General features: G+C 40.4%; 1 protein-coding gene across 3 annotated transcripts in view; it reads right to left on the reverse strand.

The window, feature by feature from the left end:
* The window catches only part of LOC5503829 (GON-4-like protein), a 47,712-nt gene that overhangs the window by 2,564 nt on the left and 29,073 nt on the right, over window positions 1–16,075 (reverse strand). For 2 of the 3 annotated variants that reach the window (XM_048727378.1, XM_048727376.1), the window contains exons 24-28: window positions 15,482–15,573; window positions 15,122–15,173; window positions 4,558–4,771; window positions 610–979; window positions 260–362 (exon numbers count right to left, since the gene is read on the reverse strand). In XM_048727378.1, the coding sequence (XP_048583335.1) occupies window positions 260–362; window positions 610–979; window positions 4,558–4,771; window positions 15,122–15,173; window positions 15,482–15,573 (831 nt within the window). Of the gene's footprint in view, window positions 1–259; window positions 363–609; window positions 980–1,531; window positions 1,550–4,557; window positions 4,772–15,121; window positions 15,174–15,481; window positions 15,574–16,075 lie in introns of all 3 variants that reach the window. The other variant, XM_048727377.1, reaches the window with a different exon arrangement.

The raw sequence follows: 16,075 nt of genomic DNA on the forward strand, positions 1-16,075 counted from the left end.
TCGATGAGTTCAATGAGTATATCGTTTTTTGTCTAAAAGAGATTTCACGGACCTCAGTTTAATTACACACAGAAAATAGCGACACAGACTCAACGTCTCGCATATCGGCGACTCCTTCTTCATCCATCAAATACTACCTTCTTTAAGACTTGCAGTATTTAACTTTTAGAAGATAAATCATCTAAGCCAGTCACATATACAGTACACCATTGACAAGCAGTCCCAATAGCCCCGTTTAAGCTTTCGTGTATACTAGTACCTGTTCTGGGGTCTTTCCAGCAATTCGTTTGGCCAGCTGAATAAAGGTGTCTTGTGTGGAGCCAAGCTCTTGACAAGTCTGCAGTATATCACGATCGGCCTCCCTAAGCGGAAAACAATGTTTCAATTGTAACTATAGCAACAAGTACTTCTTTTAAGAAAATTAATAATCGTTTAAGGTTAAACCAAGGTAACTGTTCGTGAATGTTCAACAGTTTTGACCTGGCCCAAGAGAAAAACTTTTATCATAAAATATTGGGCAGATGTGAGTCATCTATGCAGCGATAAAGCATCAATTGGCTTGAAAAAAGAAATAAATGTAATAAATAAATAAATAAATAAATCTTTTACCTGGTCCATAACACGACTAGCTGGCCGTCATGGGCAAGTCCATGATTCATAGCAGATACCCTTCTAGTAGGAGACTTATCATCATTAGTGATATTAACCTCTTCATTGTTATCATCATTTTCACCATCGTCATCACTATCTATATAATCACCTTCGCCATTATGTTTTTCTAAATATTCTAAATTGTCTTTCTCTTCACTTTTATTACCGCCATCCAGTTTCCCCTTTTTTCTTGAATTCGTTCTGCGTTTTGTAGAATGTTCGTGTTCTTTTGATATGTGATTGCCCGATTCGGGACCAGCAGATGGAGTGGTGGAATATGGACAGTCTGCACTCTCCTTTTCTTTAGTGAGCAACGAGCCATCATAATCTGGGATAGAAAAGATGTGTGTTTAGCAAGAGATCGTGACTGCTTGTATTAGTGAGGCTGGCCAAACTCCTGGCTCTTTACGCTCGGGAATGTGTTGTACATTGGGTAATGCAAATCCCTTGTCTTCTCGGATAAGGCCATCTTATAGCACTTCTCTTACCTGTATTTAGGCATGTGCATGTGAGGCTGTGCACCACCTAGGCTGGCCGTACCTTTTGAATGATCATCATCACCATCATCCCGTACCTTTTGAATGATCATCATCACCATCATCCCGTACCTTTTGAATGATCATCATCACCATCATCCCGTACCTTTTGAATGATCATCATCACCATCATCCTGTACCTTTTGAATGATCATCATCACCATCATCCCGTACCTTTTGAATGATCATCATCACCATCATCCTGTACCTTTTGAATGATCATCATCACCATCATCCCGTACCTTTTGAATGATCATCATCACCATCATCCCGTACCTTTAGAATGATCATCATCACCATCATCCCGTACCTTTAGAATGATCATCATCACCATCATCCCGTACCTTTAGAATGATCATCATCTCCATCATCCTGTACCTTTAGAATGATCATCGCCACCATCATCCCGTGACTTTTGAATGATCATCATCACCATCATCCCGTACCTTTAGAATGATCATCGCCACCATCATCCCGTACCTTTAGAATGATCATCGCCACCATCATCCTGTACCTTTTGAATGATCATCATCACCATCATCCCGTACCTTTAGAATGATCATCATCACCATCATCCCGTACCTTTTGAATGATCATCGCCACCATCATCCCGTACCTTTAGAATGATCATCATCACCATCATCCCGTACCTTTAGAATGATCATCATCACCATCATCCTGTACCTTTTGAATGATCATCATCACCATCATCCCGTACCTTTTGAATGATCATCATCACCATCATCCCGTACCTTTTGAATGATCATCATCACCATCATCCCGTACCTTTTGAATGATCATCATCACCATCATCCTGTACCTTTTGAATGATCATCATCACCATCATCCTGTACCTTTTGAATGATCATCATCACCATCATCCCGTACCTTTTGAATGATCATCATCACCATCATCCTGTACCTTTTGAATGATCATCATCACCATCATCCCGTACCTTTAGAATGATCATCATCACCATCATCCTGTACCTTTAGAATGATTATCGCCACCATCATCCTGTACCTTTTGAATGATCATCATCACCATCATCCCGTACCTTTTGAATGATCATCATCACCATCATCCTGTACCTTTTGAATGATCATCATCACCATCATCCTGTACCTTTTGAATGATCATCATCACCATCATCCCGTACCTTTAGAATGATCATCATCACCATCATCCCGTACCTTTTGAATGATCATCATCACCATCATCCCGTACCTTTAGAATGATCATCATCACCATCATCCCGTACCTTTTGAATGATCATCATCACCATCATCCCGTACCTTTTGAATGATCATCATCACCATCATCCCGTACCTTTTGAATGATCATCATCACCATCATCCTGTACCTTTTGAATGATCATCATCACCATCATCCCGTACCTTTTGAATGATCATCATCACCATCATCCTGTACCTTTTGAATGATCATCATCACCATCATCCCGTACCTTTTGAATGATCATCATCACCATCATCCCGTACCTTTTGAATTATCATCATCACCATCATCCTGTACCTTTAGAATGATCATCATCACCATCATCCCGTACCTTTTGAATGATCATCATCACCATCATCCCGTACCTTTTGAATGATCATCATCACCATCATCCCGTACCTTTAGAATGATCATCATCACCATCATCCCGTACCTTTAGAATGATCATCGCCACTATCATCCCGTACCTTTAGAATGATCATCATCACCATCATCCCGTACCTTTAGAATGATCATCATCACCATCATCCCGTACCTTTAGAATGATCATCGCCACTATCATCCCGTACCTTTAGAATAATCATCATCACCATCATCCCATACCTTTAGAATGATCATCATCACCATCATCCTGTACCTTTAGAATGATCATCATCACCATCATCCCGTACCTTTAGAATGATCATCGCCACTATCATCCCGTACCTTTAGAATGATCATCATCACCATCATCCCGTACCTTTAAAATGATTATCGCCACCATCATCCCGTACCTTTTGAATGATCATCATCACCATCATCCCGTACCTTTAGAATGATCATCATCACCATCATCCTGTACCTTTAGAATGATCATCATCACCATCATCCTGTACCTTTAGAATGATTATCGCCACCATCATCCCGTACCTTTAGAATGATTATCGCCACCATCATCCCGTACCTTTAGAATGATCATCATCACCATCATCCCGTACCTTTAGAATGATCATCATCACCATCATCCCGTACCTTTAGAATGATCATCATCACCATCATCCCGTACCTTTAGAATGATCATCATCACCATCATCCCGTACCTTTAGAATGATCATCATCACCATCATCCTGTACCTTTTGAATGATCATCATCACCATCATCCTGTACCTTTAGAATGATCATCATCACCATCATCCTGTACCTTTTGAATGATCATCATCACCATCATCCCGTACCTTTTGAATGATCATCATCACCATCATCCCGTACCTTTAGAATGATCATCATCACCATCATCCCGTACCTTTAGAATGATTATCGCCACCATCATCCCGTACCTTTAGAATGATCATCATCACCATCATCCCGTACCTTTAGAATGATCATCATCACCATCATCCCGTACCTTTAGAATGATCATCATCACCATCATCCTGTACCTTTAGAATGATCATCATCACCATCATCCCGTACCTTTAGAATGATCATCATCACCATCATCCCGTACCTTTTGAATGATCATCATCACCATCATCCCGTACCTTTAGAATGATCATCATCACCATCATCCCGTACCTTTAGAATGATTATCGCCACCATCATCCCGTACCTTTAGAATGATCATCATCACCATCATCCCGTACCTTTAGAATGATCATCATCACCATCATCCTGTACCTTTTGAATGATCATCATCACCATCATCCCGTACCTTTAGAATGATCATCATCACCATCATCCCGTACCTTTTGAATGATCATCATCACCATCATCCCGTACCTTTAGAATGATCATCATCACCATCATCCCGTACCTTTTGAATGATCATCATCACCATCATCCCGTACCTTTTGAATGATCATCATCACCATCATCCCGTACCTTTTGAATGATCATCATCACCATCATCCCGTACCTTTTGAATGATCATTATCACCATCATCCCGTACCTTTTGAAAGATCATCATCACCATCATCCCATACCTTTTGAATGATCATCATCACCATCATCCCGTACCTTTTGAATGATCATCATCACCATCATCCCGTACCTTTTGAATGATCATCATCACCATCATCCCGTACCTTTAGAATGATCATCATCACCATCATCCTGTACCTTTTGAATGATCATCATCACCATCATCCCGTACCTTTAGAATGATCATCATCACCATCATCCTTCTTCGCAGCCTCATCATCTGACAAGTCCCTCCTTGCCCCAGGCTTGATTCGACGCACGTGTTTCCTTTGCGCATCTCTATGGGCAGGCTCTCGAGATATCGAGACAGTCTTCTCCTGGGAAACTCTCATGGTTTTCACAGTCTTGAATTCTTTGGGGATGACGATTTCCTCGAACCCATCAAACTAGAGAAGAGGTATTTAGTTTGAGATGGTTAAACATAAAACACGCTCGGAATGCAGCTAATGTCTCGCAAGTTCAGATGTGTATTCAGCTGATCTATGCAAATAGGCTAGTTACTGGTACCAATAGCTAGTTTCTGGTACCAATAGGCTAGTAACTGGTACCAATACCTAGTTTCTGGTACCAATAGGCTAGTTACTGGTACCAATACCTAGTTACTGGTACCAAGGGCTAGTTACTGGTACCAATAGGCTAGTTTCTGGTACCAATAGGCTAGTTACTGGTACCAATAGGCTAGTTACTGGTACCAATAGGCTAGTTACTGGTACCAATAGCTAGTTTATGGTACCAATAGGCTAGTTACTGGTACCAATAGGCTAGTTACTGGTACCAATAGGCTAGTAACTGGTACCAATAGCTAGTTTCTGGTACCAATAGGCTAGTTACTGGTACCAATAGCTAGTTTCTGGTACCAATAGGCTAGTTACTGGTACCAATAGTAGTTTCTGGTACCAATAGCTAGTTTCTCGTACCAATAGGCTAGTTACTGGTACCGATAGCTAGTTTCTGGTACCAATAGGCTAGTTACTGGTACCAACAGCTAGTTTATGGTACCAATAGCTAGTTTCTGGTACCAATAGCTAGTTTCTGGTACCAATAGCTAGTTCTGGTACCAATAGGCTAGTTACTGGTACCAATAACCTAGTTACTGGTACCAATAGCTAGTTTATGGTACCAATAGGCTAGTTTCTGGTACCAATAGGCTAGTTACTGGTACCAATAGGCTAGTTACTGGTACCAATAGGCTAGTTTCTGGTACCAATAGCTAGTTTCTGGTACCAATAGGCTTGTTTCTGGTAACAATAGCTAGTTTCTGGTACGAATAGCTAGTTTCTGGTACCAATAGGCTAGATACTGGTACCAATAGTTAGTTTCTGGTACCAATAGGCTAGTAACTGGTACCAATAGCTAGTTTCTGGTACCAATAGGCTAGTTACTGGTACCAATAGGCTAGTTACTGGTACCAATAGCTAGTTTATGGTACCAATAGGCTAGTTGATGGTACAAATAGGCTAGTTGATGGTACCAATAGGCTAGTTACTGGTACCAATAGGCTAGTTACTGGTACCAATAGGCTAGTTAATGGTACCAATAGGCTAGTTAATGGTACCAATAGGCTAGTTTATGGTACCAATAGGCTAGTTACTGGTACCAATAGGCTAATTACTGGTACCAATAGGCTAGTTAATGGTACCAATAGGCTAGTTTCTGGTACAAATAGGCTAGTTCTGGTACCAATAGGCTAGTTTCTGGTACCAATAGGCTAGTTACTGGTACCAATAGGCTAGTTACTGGTACCAATAGGCTAGTTACTGGTACCAATAGCTAGTTTATGGTACCAATAGCTAGTTTATGGTACCAATAGGCTAGTTACTGGTACCAATAGCTAGTTTATGGTACCAATAGCTAGTTACTGGTACCAATAGGCTAGTTACTGGTACCAATAGCTAGTTTATGGTACCAATAACTAGTTTCTGGTACCAATAGGCTAGTTTCTGGCACCAATAGCTAGTTTATGGTACCAATAGGCTAGTTACTGGTACCAATAACCTAGTTACTGGTACCAATAGCTAGTTTCTGGTACCAATAGGCTAGTTACTGGTACCAATAGCTAGTTTCTGGTACCAATAGGCTAGTTACTGGTACCAATAGGCTATTACTGGTACCAATAGCTAGTTTATGGTACCAATAGGCTTGATTCTGGTACCAATAGCTAGTTACTGGTACCAATAGCTAGTTTCTGGTACCAATAGGCTAGATACTGGTACCAATAGTTAGTTTCTGGTACCAATAGGCTAGTTACTGGTACCAATAGCTAGTTTATGGTACCAATAGGCTAGTTACTGGTACCAATAGGCTAGTTTATGGTATCAATAGCTAGTTTCTGGTACCAATAGGCTAGTTACTGGTACCAATAGGCTAGTTACTGGTACCAATAGCTAGTTTGTGGTACCAATAGGCTAGTTACTGGTACCAATAGGCTATTACTGGTACCAATAGCTAGTTTCTGGTACTAATAGGCTAGTTATTGGTACCAATAGGCTAGTTACTGGTACCAATATCTAGTTCTGGTACCAATAGCTAGTTCTGGTATCAAAAGCTAGTTTCTGGTACCAATAGGCTAGTAACTGGTACCAATAGCTAGTTTCTGGTACCAATAGGCTAGTTACTGGTACCAATAGGCTAGTTACTGGTACCAATAGGCTAGTTACTGGTACCAATAGCTAGTTTATGGTACCAATAGCTAGTTTATGGTACCAATAGGCTAGTTTCTGGTACCAATAGGCTAGATACTCGTACCAATAGTTAGTTTCTGGTACCAATAGCTAGTTTCTGGTACCAATAGGCTAGTAACTGGTACCAATAGCTATTTTCTGGTACCAATAGGCAAGTTACTGGTACCAATAGGCTAGTTACTGGTACCAATAGGCTAGTTACTGGTACCAATAGCTAGTTCTGGTACCAATAGCTAGTTCTGGTACCAATAGCTAGTTTCTGGTACCAAAAGCTAGTTTCTGGTACCAATAGCTAGTTTATGGTACCGATAGGCTAGTTACTGGTACCAATAGGCTAGTTACTGGTACCAATAGGCTAGTTTATGGTATCAATAGCTAGTTTCTGGTACCAATAGGCTAGTTACTGGTACCAATACCTAGTTTATGGTACCAATAGCTAGTTTATGGTACCAATAGCTAGTTTATGGTACCAATAGCTAGTTTCTGGTACCAATAGCTAGTTTTGGTACCAATAGGCTAGTTACTGGTACCAATAGCTAGTTTCTGGTACCAATAGGCTAGTTACTGGTACCAATAGGCTAGTTACTGGTACCAATAGTTAGTTCTGGTACCAATAGCTAGTTCTGGTACCAATAGCTAGTTTCTGGTACCAATAGCTAGTTCATGGTACCAATAGGCTAGTTACTGGTACCAATAGGCTAGTTACTGGTACCAATAGCTAGTTTCTGGTACCAATAGGCTAGTAACTGGTACCAATAGCTAGTTTCTGGTACCAATAGCTAGTTCTGGTACCAATAGGCTAGTTACTGGTACCAATAGGCTAGTTTCTGGTACCAATAGCTAGTTTCTGGTACCAATAGGCTAGTTACTGGTGCCAATAGCTAGTTTCTGGTACCAATAGGCTAGTTACTGGTACCAATAGGCTAGTTACTGGTACCAATAGTTAGTTTCTGGTACCAATAGCTAGTTTCTCGTACCAATAGGCTAGTTACTGGTACCGATAGCTAGTTTCTGGTACCAATAGGCTAGTTACTGGTACCAATAGCTAGTTTATGGTACCAATAGCTAGTTTCTGGTACCAATAGCTAGTTCTGGTACCAATAGGCTAGTTACTGGTACCAATAACCTAGTTACTGGTACCAATAGCTAGTTTATGGTACCAATAGGCTAGTTACTGGTACCAATAGGCTATATGGTACCAATAGCTAGTTTCTGGTACCAATGGGCTAGTTCTGGTACCAATAGGCTAGTTACTGGTACCAATAACCTAGTTACTGGTACCAATAGCTAGTTTCTGGTACCAATAGGCTTGTTTCTGGTAACAATAGCTAGTTTCTGGTACAAATAGCTAGTTTCTGGTACCAATAGGCTAGATACTGGTACCAATAGTTAGTTTCTGGTACCAATAGGCTAGTAACTGGTACCAATAGCTAGTTTCTGGTACCAATAGGCTAGTTACTGGTACCAATAGGCTAGTTACTGGTACCAATAGCTAGTTTATGGTACCAATAGGCTAGTTGATGGTACCAATAGGCTAGTTACTGGTACCAATAGGCTAGTTACTGGTACCAATAGGCTAGTTAATGGTACCAATAGGCTAGTTAATGGTACCAATAGGCTAGTTTATGGTACCAATAGGCTAGTTACTGGTACCAATAGGCTAGTTACTGGTACCAATAGGCTAGTTAATGGTACCAATAGGCTAGTTTCTGGTACAAATAGGCTAGTTTCTGGTACAAATAGGCTAGTTTCTGGTACCAATAGGCTAGTTACTGGTACCAATAGGCTAGTTACTGGTACCAATAGGCTAGTTACTGGTACCAATAGCTAGTTTATGGTACAAATAGCTAGTTTATGGTACCAATAGGCTAGTTACTGGTACCAATAGCTAGTTTATGGTACCAATAGCTAGTTTCTGGTACCAATAGGCTAGTTACTGGTACCAATAGGCTAGTTACTGGTACCAATAGCTAGTTTATGGTACCAATAACTAGTTTCTGGTACCAATAGGCTAGTTACTGGTACCAATAGGCTAGTTACTGGTACCAATAGGCTAGTTTCTGGTACCAATAGCTAGTTTCTGGTACCAATAGCTAGTTTCTGGTACCAATAGCTAGTTTCTGGTACCAATAGCTAGTTTCTGGTACCAATAGGCTAGTTTCTGTTACCAATAGCTAGTTCTGGTACCAATAGGCTAGTTACTGGTACCAATAGCTAGTTTATGGTACCAATAGGTTAGTTACTGGTACCAATAGCTAGTTTCTGGTACCAATAGCTAGTTTCTGGTACCAATAGGCTAGTTACTGGTACCAATAAGCTAGGTACTGGTACCAATAGGCTAGTTTCTGGCACCAATAGCTAGTTTATGGTACCAATAGGCTAGTTACTGGTACCAATAACCTAGTTACTGGTACCAATAGCTAGTTTCTGGTACCAATAGGCTAGTTACTGGTACCAATAGCTAGTTTCTGGTACCAATAGGCTAGTTACTGGTACCAATAGGCTATTACTGGTACCAATAGCTAGTTTATGGTACCAATAGGCTTGATTCTGGTACCAATAGCTAGTTTCTGGTACCAATAGCTAGTTTCTGGTACCAATAGGCTAGATACTGGTACCAATAGTTAGTTTCTGGTACCAATAGGCTAGTTACTGGTACCAATAGCTAGTTTATGGTACCAATAGGCTAGTTACTGGTACCAATAGGCTAGTTTATGGTATCAATAGCTAGTTTCTGGTACCAATAGGCTAGTTACTGGTACCAATAGGCTAGTTACTGGTACCAATAGCTAGTTTGTGGTACCAATAGGCTAGTTACTGGTACCAATAGGCTATTACTGGTACCAATAGCTAGTTTCTGTACCAATAGGCTATTACTGGTACCAATAGCTAGTTTCTGGTACCAATAGGCTAGTTATTGGTACCAATAGGCTAGTTACTGGTACCAATAGCTAGTTCTGGTACCAATAGCTAGTTCTGGTACCAAAAGCTAGTTTCTGGTACCAATAGGCTAGTAACTGGTACCAATAGCTAGTTTCTGGTACCAACAGGCTAGTTACTGGTACCAATAGGCTAGTTACTGGTACCAATAGGCTAGTTACTGGTACCAATAGCTAGTTTATGGTACCAATAGCTAGTTTATGGTACCAATAGGCTAGTTTCTGGTACCAATAGGCTAGATACTGGTACCAATAGCTAGTTCAGGTACCAATACGCTAGTTACTGGTACCAATAGCTAGTTTATGGTACCAATAGCTAGTTTCTGGTACCAATAGGCTAGTTACTGGTACCAATAGGCTTGTTTCTGGTACCAATAGCTAGTTTCTGGTACCAATAGCTAGTTTCTGGTACCAATAGGCTAGATACTCGTACCAATAGTTAGTTTCTGGTACCAATAGCTAGTTTCTGGTACCAATAGGCTAGTAACTGGTACCAATAGCTATTTTCTGGTACCAATAGGCAAGTTACTGGTACCAATAGGCTAGTTACTGGTACCAATAGGCTAGTTACTGGTACCAATAGGCTAGTTTATGGTATCAATAGCTAGTTTCTGGTACCAATAGGCTAGTTACTGGTACCAATAGCTAGTTTATGGTACCAATAGCTAGTTCATGGTACCAATAGCTAGTTTATGGTACCAATAGCTAGTTTATGGTACCAATAGCTAGTTTTGGTACCAATAGGCTAGTTACTGGTACCAATAGCTAGTTTCTGGTACCAATAGGCTAGTTACTGGTACCAATAGGCTAGTTACTGGTACCAATAGTTAGTTCTGGTACCAATAGCTAGTTCTGGTACCAATAGCTAGTTTCTGGTACCAATAGCTAGTTTATGGTACCAATAGGCTAGTTACTGGTACCAATAGGCTAGTTACTGGTACCAATAGGCTAGTTACTGGTACCAATAAGCTAGGTACTGGTACCAATAGCTAGTTTCTGGTACCAATAGCTAGTTTATGGTACCAATAGGCTAGTTACTGGTACCAATAGGCTAGTTACTGGTACCAATAGGCTAGTTACTGGTACCAATAGGCTAGTTACTGGTACCAATAGTTAGTTCTGGTACCAATAGCTAGTTCTGGTACCAATAGCTAGTTTCTGGTACCAATAGCTAGTTCATGGTACCAATAGGCTAGTTACTGGTACCAATAGGCTAGTTACTGGTACCAATAGCTAGTTTCTGGTACCAATAGGCTAGTAACTGGTACCAATAGCTAGTTTCTGGTACCAATAGGCTTGATTCTGGTACCAATAGCTAGTTTCTGGTACCAATAGCTAGTTTCTGGTACCAATAGGCTAGATACTGGTACCAATAGTTAGTTTCTGGTACCAATAGGCTAGTTACTGGTACCAATAGCTAGTTTATGGTACCAATAGGCTAGTTACTGGTACCAATAGGCTAGTTTATGGTATCAATAGCTAGTTTCTCGTACCAATAGGCTAGTTACTGGTACCGATAGCTAGTTTCTGGTACCAATAGGCTAGTTACTGGTACCAATAGCTAGTTTATGGTACCAATAGCTAGTTTCTGGTACCAATAGCTAGTTCTGGTACCAATAGGCTAGTTACTGGTACCAATAGCTAGTTTATGGTACCAATAGCTAGTTTATGGTACCAATAGGCTAGTTACTGGTACCAATAGCTAGTTTATGGTACCAATAGCTAGTTACTGGTACCAATAGGCTAGTTACTGGTACCAATAGCTAGTTTATGGTACCAATAGCTAGTTTATGGTACCAATAGGCTAGTTTCTGGTACCAATAGGCTAGATACTGGTACCAATAGCTAGTTCAGGTACCAATACGCTAGTTACTGGTACCAATAGCTAGTTTATGGTACCAATAGCTAGTTTCTGGTACCAATAGGCTAGTTACTGGTACCAATAGGCTTGTTTCTGGTACCAATAGCTAGTTTCTGGTACCAATAGCTAGTTTCTGGTACCAATAGGCTAGATACTCGTACCAATAGTTAGTTTCTGGTACCAATAGCTAGTTTCTGGTACCAATAGGCTAGTAACTGGTACCAATAGCTATTTTCTGGTACCAATAGGCAAGTTACTGGTACCAATAGGCTAGTTACTGGTACCAATAGGCTAGTTACTGGTACCAATAGGCTAGTTTATGGTATCAATAGCTAGTTTCTGGTACCAATAGGCTAGTTACTGGTACCAATAGCTAGTTTATGGTACCAATAGCTAGTTTATGGTACCAATAGCTAGTTTATGGTACCAATAGCTAGTTTATGGTACCAATAGCTAGTTTTGGTACCAATAGGCTAGTTACTGGTACCAATAGCTAGTTTCTGGTACCAATAGGCTAGTTACTGGTACCAATAGGCTAGTTACTGGTACCAATAGTTAGTTCTGGTACCAATAGCTAGTTCTGGTACCAATAGCTAGTTTATGGTACCAATAGCTAGTTTATGGTACCAATAGGCTAGTTACTGGTACCAATAGGCTAGTTACTGGTACCAATAGGCTAGTTACTGGTACCAATAAGCTAGGTACTGGTACCAATAGGCTAGTTTCTGGCACCAATAGCTAGTTTATGGTACCAATAGGCTAGTTACTGGTACCAATAACCTAGTTACTGGTACCAATAGCTAGTTTCTGGTACCAATAGGCTAGTTACTGGTACCAATAGCTAGTTTCTGGTACCAATAGGCTAGTTACTGGTACCAATAGGCTATTACTGGTACCAATAGCTAGTTTATGGTACCAATAGGCTTGATTCTGGTACCAATAGCTAGTTTCTGGTACCAATAGGCTAGATACTGGTACCAATAGTTAGTTTCTGGTACCAATAGGCTAGTTACTGGTACCAATAGCTAGTTTATGGTACCAATAGGCTAGTTACTGGTACCAATAGGCTAGTTTATGGTATCAATAGCTAGTTTCTGGTACCAATAGGCTAGTTACTGGTACCAATAGGCTAGTTACTGGTACCAATAGCTAGTTTGTGGTACCAATAGGCTAGTTACTGGTACCAATAGGCTATTACTGGTACCAATAGCTAGTTTCTGGTACCAATAGGCTATTACTGGTACCAATAGCTAGTTTCTGGTACCAATAGGCTAGTTATTGGTACCAATAGGCTAGTTACTGGTACCAATAGCTAGTTCTGGTACCAATAGCTAGTTCTGGTACCAAAAGCTAGTTTCTGGTACCAATAGGCTAGTAACTGGTACCAATAGCTAGTTTCTGGTACCAATAGGCTAGTTACTGGTACCAATAGGCTAGTTACTGGTACCAATAGGCTAGTTACTGGTACCAATAGCTAGTTTATGGTACCAATAGCTAGTTTATGGTACCAATAGGCTAGTTTCTGGTACCAATAGGCTAGATACTGGTACCAATAGCTAGTTCAGGTACCAATACGCTAGTTACTGGTACCAATAGCTAGTTTATGGTACCAATAGCTAGTTTCTGGTACCAATAGGCTTGTTTCTGGTACCAATAGCTAGTTTCTGGTACCAATAGCTAGTTTCTGGTACCAATAGGCTAGATACTCGTACCAATAGTTAGTTTCTGGTACCAATAGCTAGTTTCTGGTACCAATAGGCTAGTAACTGGTACCAATAGCTATTTTCTGGTACCAATAGGCAAGTTACTGGTACCAATAGGCTAGTTACTGGTACCAATAGGCTAGTTACTGGTACCAATAGGCTAGTTTATGGTATCAATAGCTAGTTTCTGGTACCAATAGGCTAGTTACTGGTACCAATAGCTAGTTTATGGTACCAATAGCTAGTTTATGGTACCAATAGCTAGTTTATGGTACCAATAGCTAGTTTCTGGTACCAATAGCTAGTTTTGGTACCAATAGGCTAGTTACTGGTACCAATAGCTAGTTTCTGGTACCAATAGGCTAGTTACTGGTACCAATAGGCTAGTTACTGGTACCAATAGTTAGTTCTGGTACCAATAGCTAGTTCTGGTACCAATAGCTAGTTTCTGGTACCAATAGCTAGTTTATGGTACCAATAGGCTAGTTACTGGTACCAATAGGCTAGTTACTGGTACCAATAGCTAGTTTCTGGTACCAATAGGCTAGTAACTGGTACCAATAGCTAGTTTCTGGTACCAATAGCTAGTTCTGGTACCAATAGGCTAGTTACTGGTATCAATAGCTAGTTTCTGGTACCAATAGCTAGTTTCTGGTACCAATAGGCTAGTTACTGGTACCAATAGCTAGTTTCTGGTACCAATAGGCTAGTTTCTGGTACCAATAGCTAGTTTCTGGTACAATAGGCTAGTTACTGGTACCAAATCTTCATTTTTCTTCTGTACAATTTAACCATCATCAATAAAGGACAGTTTTATTGATACAACGAATTCCACTTGATTAATATGTCCCTATTTGGGTATCCTTTGCCAGGCCTGGCTCACGTTTCTCGAAATTCTCGCGCTTTTCGGGCAGGAGAAAATTCGTCATTTCTTGCCCGTAAATTATCAGTTGGTCCCGCTAACTATTTTCGGACCCGCAAAGAACTATATGTGCTGTGTTGTCATCGCAACTTGACTTGAAGAAAAAGAGGCAAAGTCAAAAATACAATAAAGAAGCAAAGATTCTAGTGTTTTAAAGCCGAAGATCGCATATTCGGGGTCTGCAGACACTTACTGGAACATACTCAAACGAGCACGCGCTATTTCTGATTATCTTAGACAAAAAGCCTTTCCCGTTGTTTGTGTTGTAAAATTATCAAAGGTTTCTAAGCTATATAGTCTTTAGACAAGGATATATGTTACCTGGTGGTCAAAATGTTTTGGAATCACGACAACTGGCTACAATTACCGTAGTTTTTCTAGTTTGCTTGCCTGCGCCCAGGGTGCAAGGCAATTTTCGCTCTCAGGCTTTAAAATAATAGGTCGAGTGGTAAGTCACGACAAGCGTAGGCCACCGCTCGCCATCCCATTGGCTTTCGTTCGTCATGCTTTCGGGTTTTCGCCCAGGTATGCACAAATCATCTTCATTGTGCATTTCATTTCTAACATCTCAAATAAAATGTACTCTCGAAGAATATTTCACATTGCCAAGTTCAGGAACTTTACTCTTACCTCCATTTCACTTCCACTTCCCATTTCTACTTCTTCAAAGTCTTCGTCGCTGCTGTAAAAAAATGGCGTTCACTATAAAACTTGAGGTAGGGGGGGGGGGAAGAGATTTCGCTCTTTTTAGGTTAGCGCCGACATACTTGATTGGTACTATATTTCGCGGAAAAAGGGTTGGTATATTTCCCGAGACTTTAACGAGAATTAAATTTCGAAATGTCAAAATAACACCTTATTTTTCTTGAGAATGTTTTTATACAAAAATCAATATTCTTGTTTGTATCATAATTTTTTTAGATAAACGAGAATAACAACAAATGAGTGTTTAAATCAAACAAATTCGGGGGTTGCTCATGAGGACCTTACCAGGCGGGCGGTTTCATATCATCGAAAAACGAGTTGAACTCTTCAACAAGATGGGCCTGACCTCGTAATAGCGGCGTGATTTTTTCATGGAGCTAAAAATAAATGGTAGAGTTGGTCTACGAGAAATAAGATAGTATATATCGATTTAGCCATTGTCTCAACACTGAGTTCCAGAACACAAATACATCATTTTTTCTACAAAAGGCGGAGAATAAAATCGTCCAAATTCCAAGCGAAAGTAATTTTTTTATAGAAATAATTTTGTATTGCATCTCTCTGCAAAGTCAATAGTATTGTACAGTAACTAGCTCGACATCCTGTGTTTATTTCAACCCATTTAGTTTTTTACTTAAACTTTGTGTTCCTTGTTTATACATACCGAGATTTACGCGAGAAAAAGTGGTCACTTAAAATTATGCCCTGTGCGAACTGCGCCCGAATGTTGGCGCAGTTTGAACACCGTGTTGGGAGGGGCTGGCTAACGCTGGCGAAATTCTGATTCAGTTTAAACTTTTGGCCAACACTTCCCCAGTCAGCGAAGTTTGCACACGAACCCAACAATGCTGGGCTCATTTGCATCGTTTCCATAGCGAA

This window comes from Nematostella vectensis, chromosome 5 (assembly GCF_932526225.1).
Source record: "Nematostella vectensis chromosome 5, jaNemVect1.1, whole genome shotgun sequence".
Lineage (NCBI taxonomy): Eukaryota > Metazoa > Cnidaria > Anthozoa > Actiniaria > Edwardsiidae > Nematostella > Nematostella vectensis.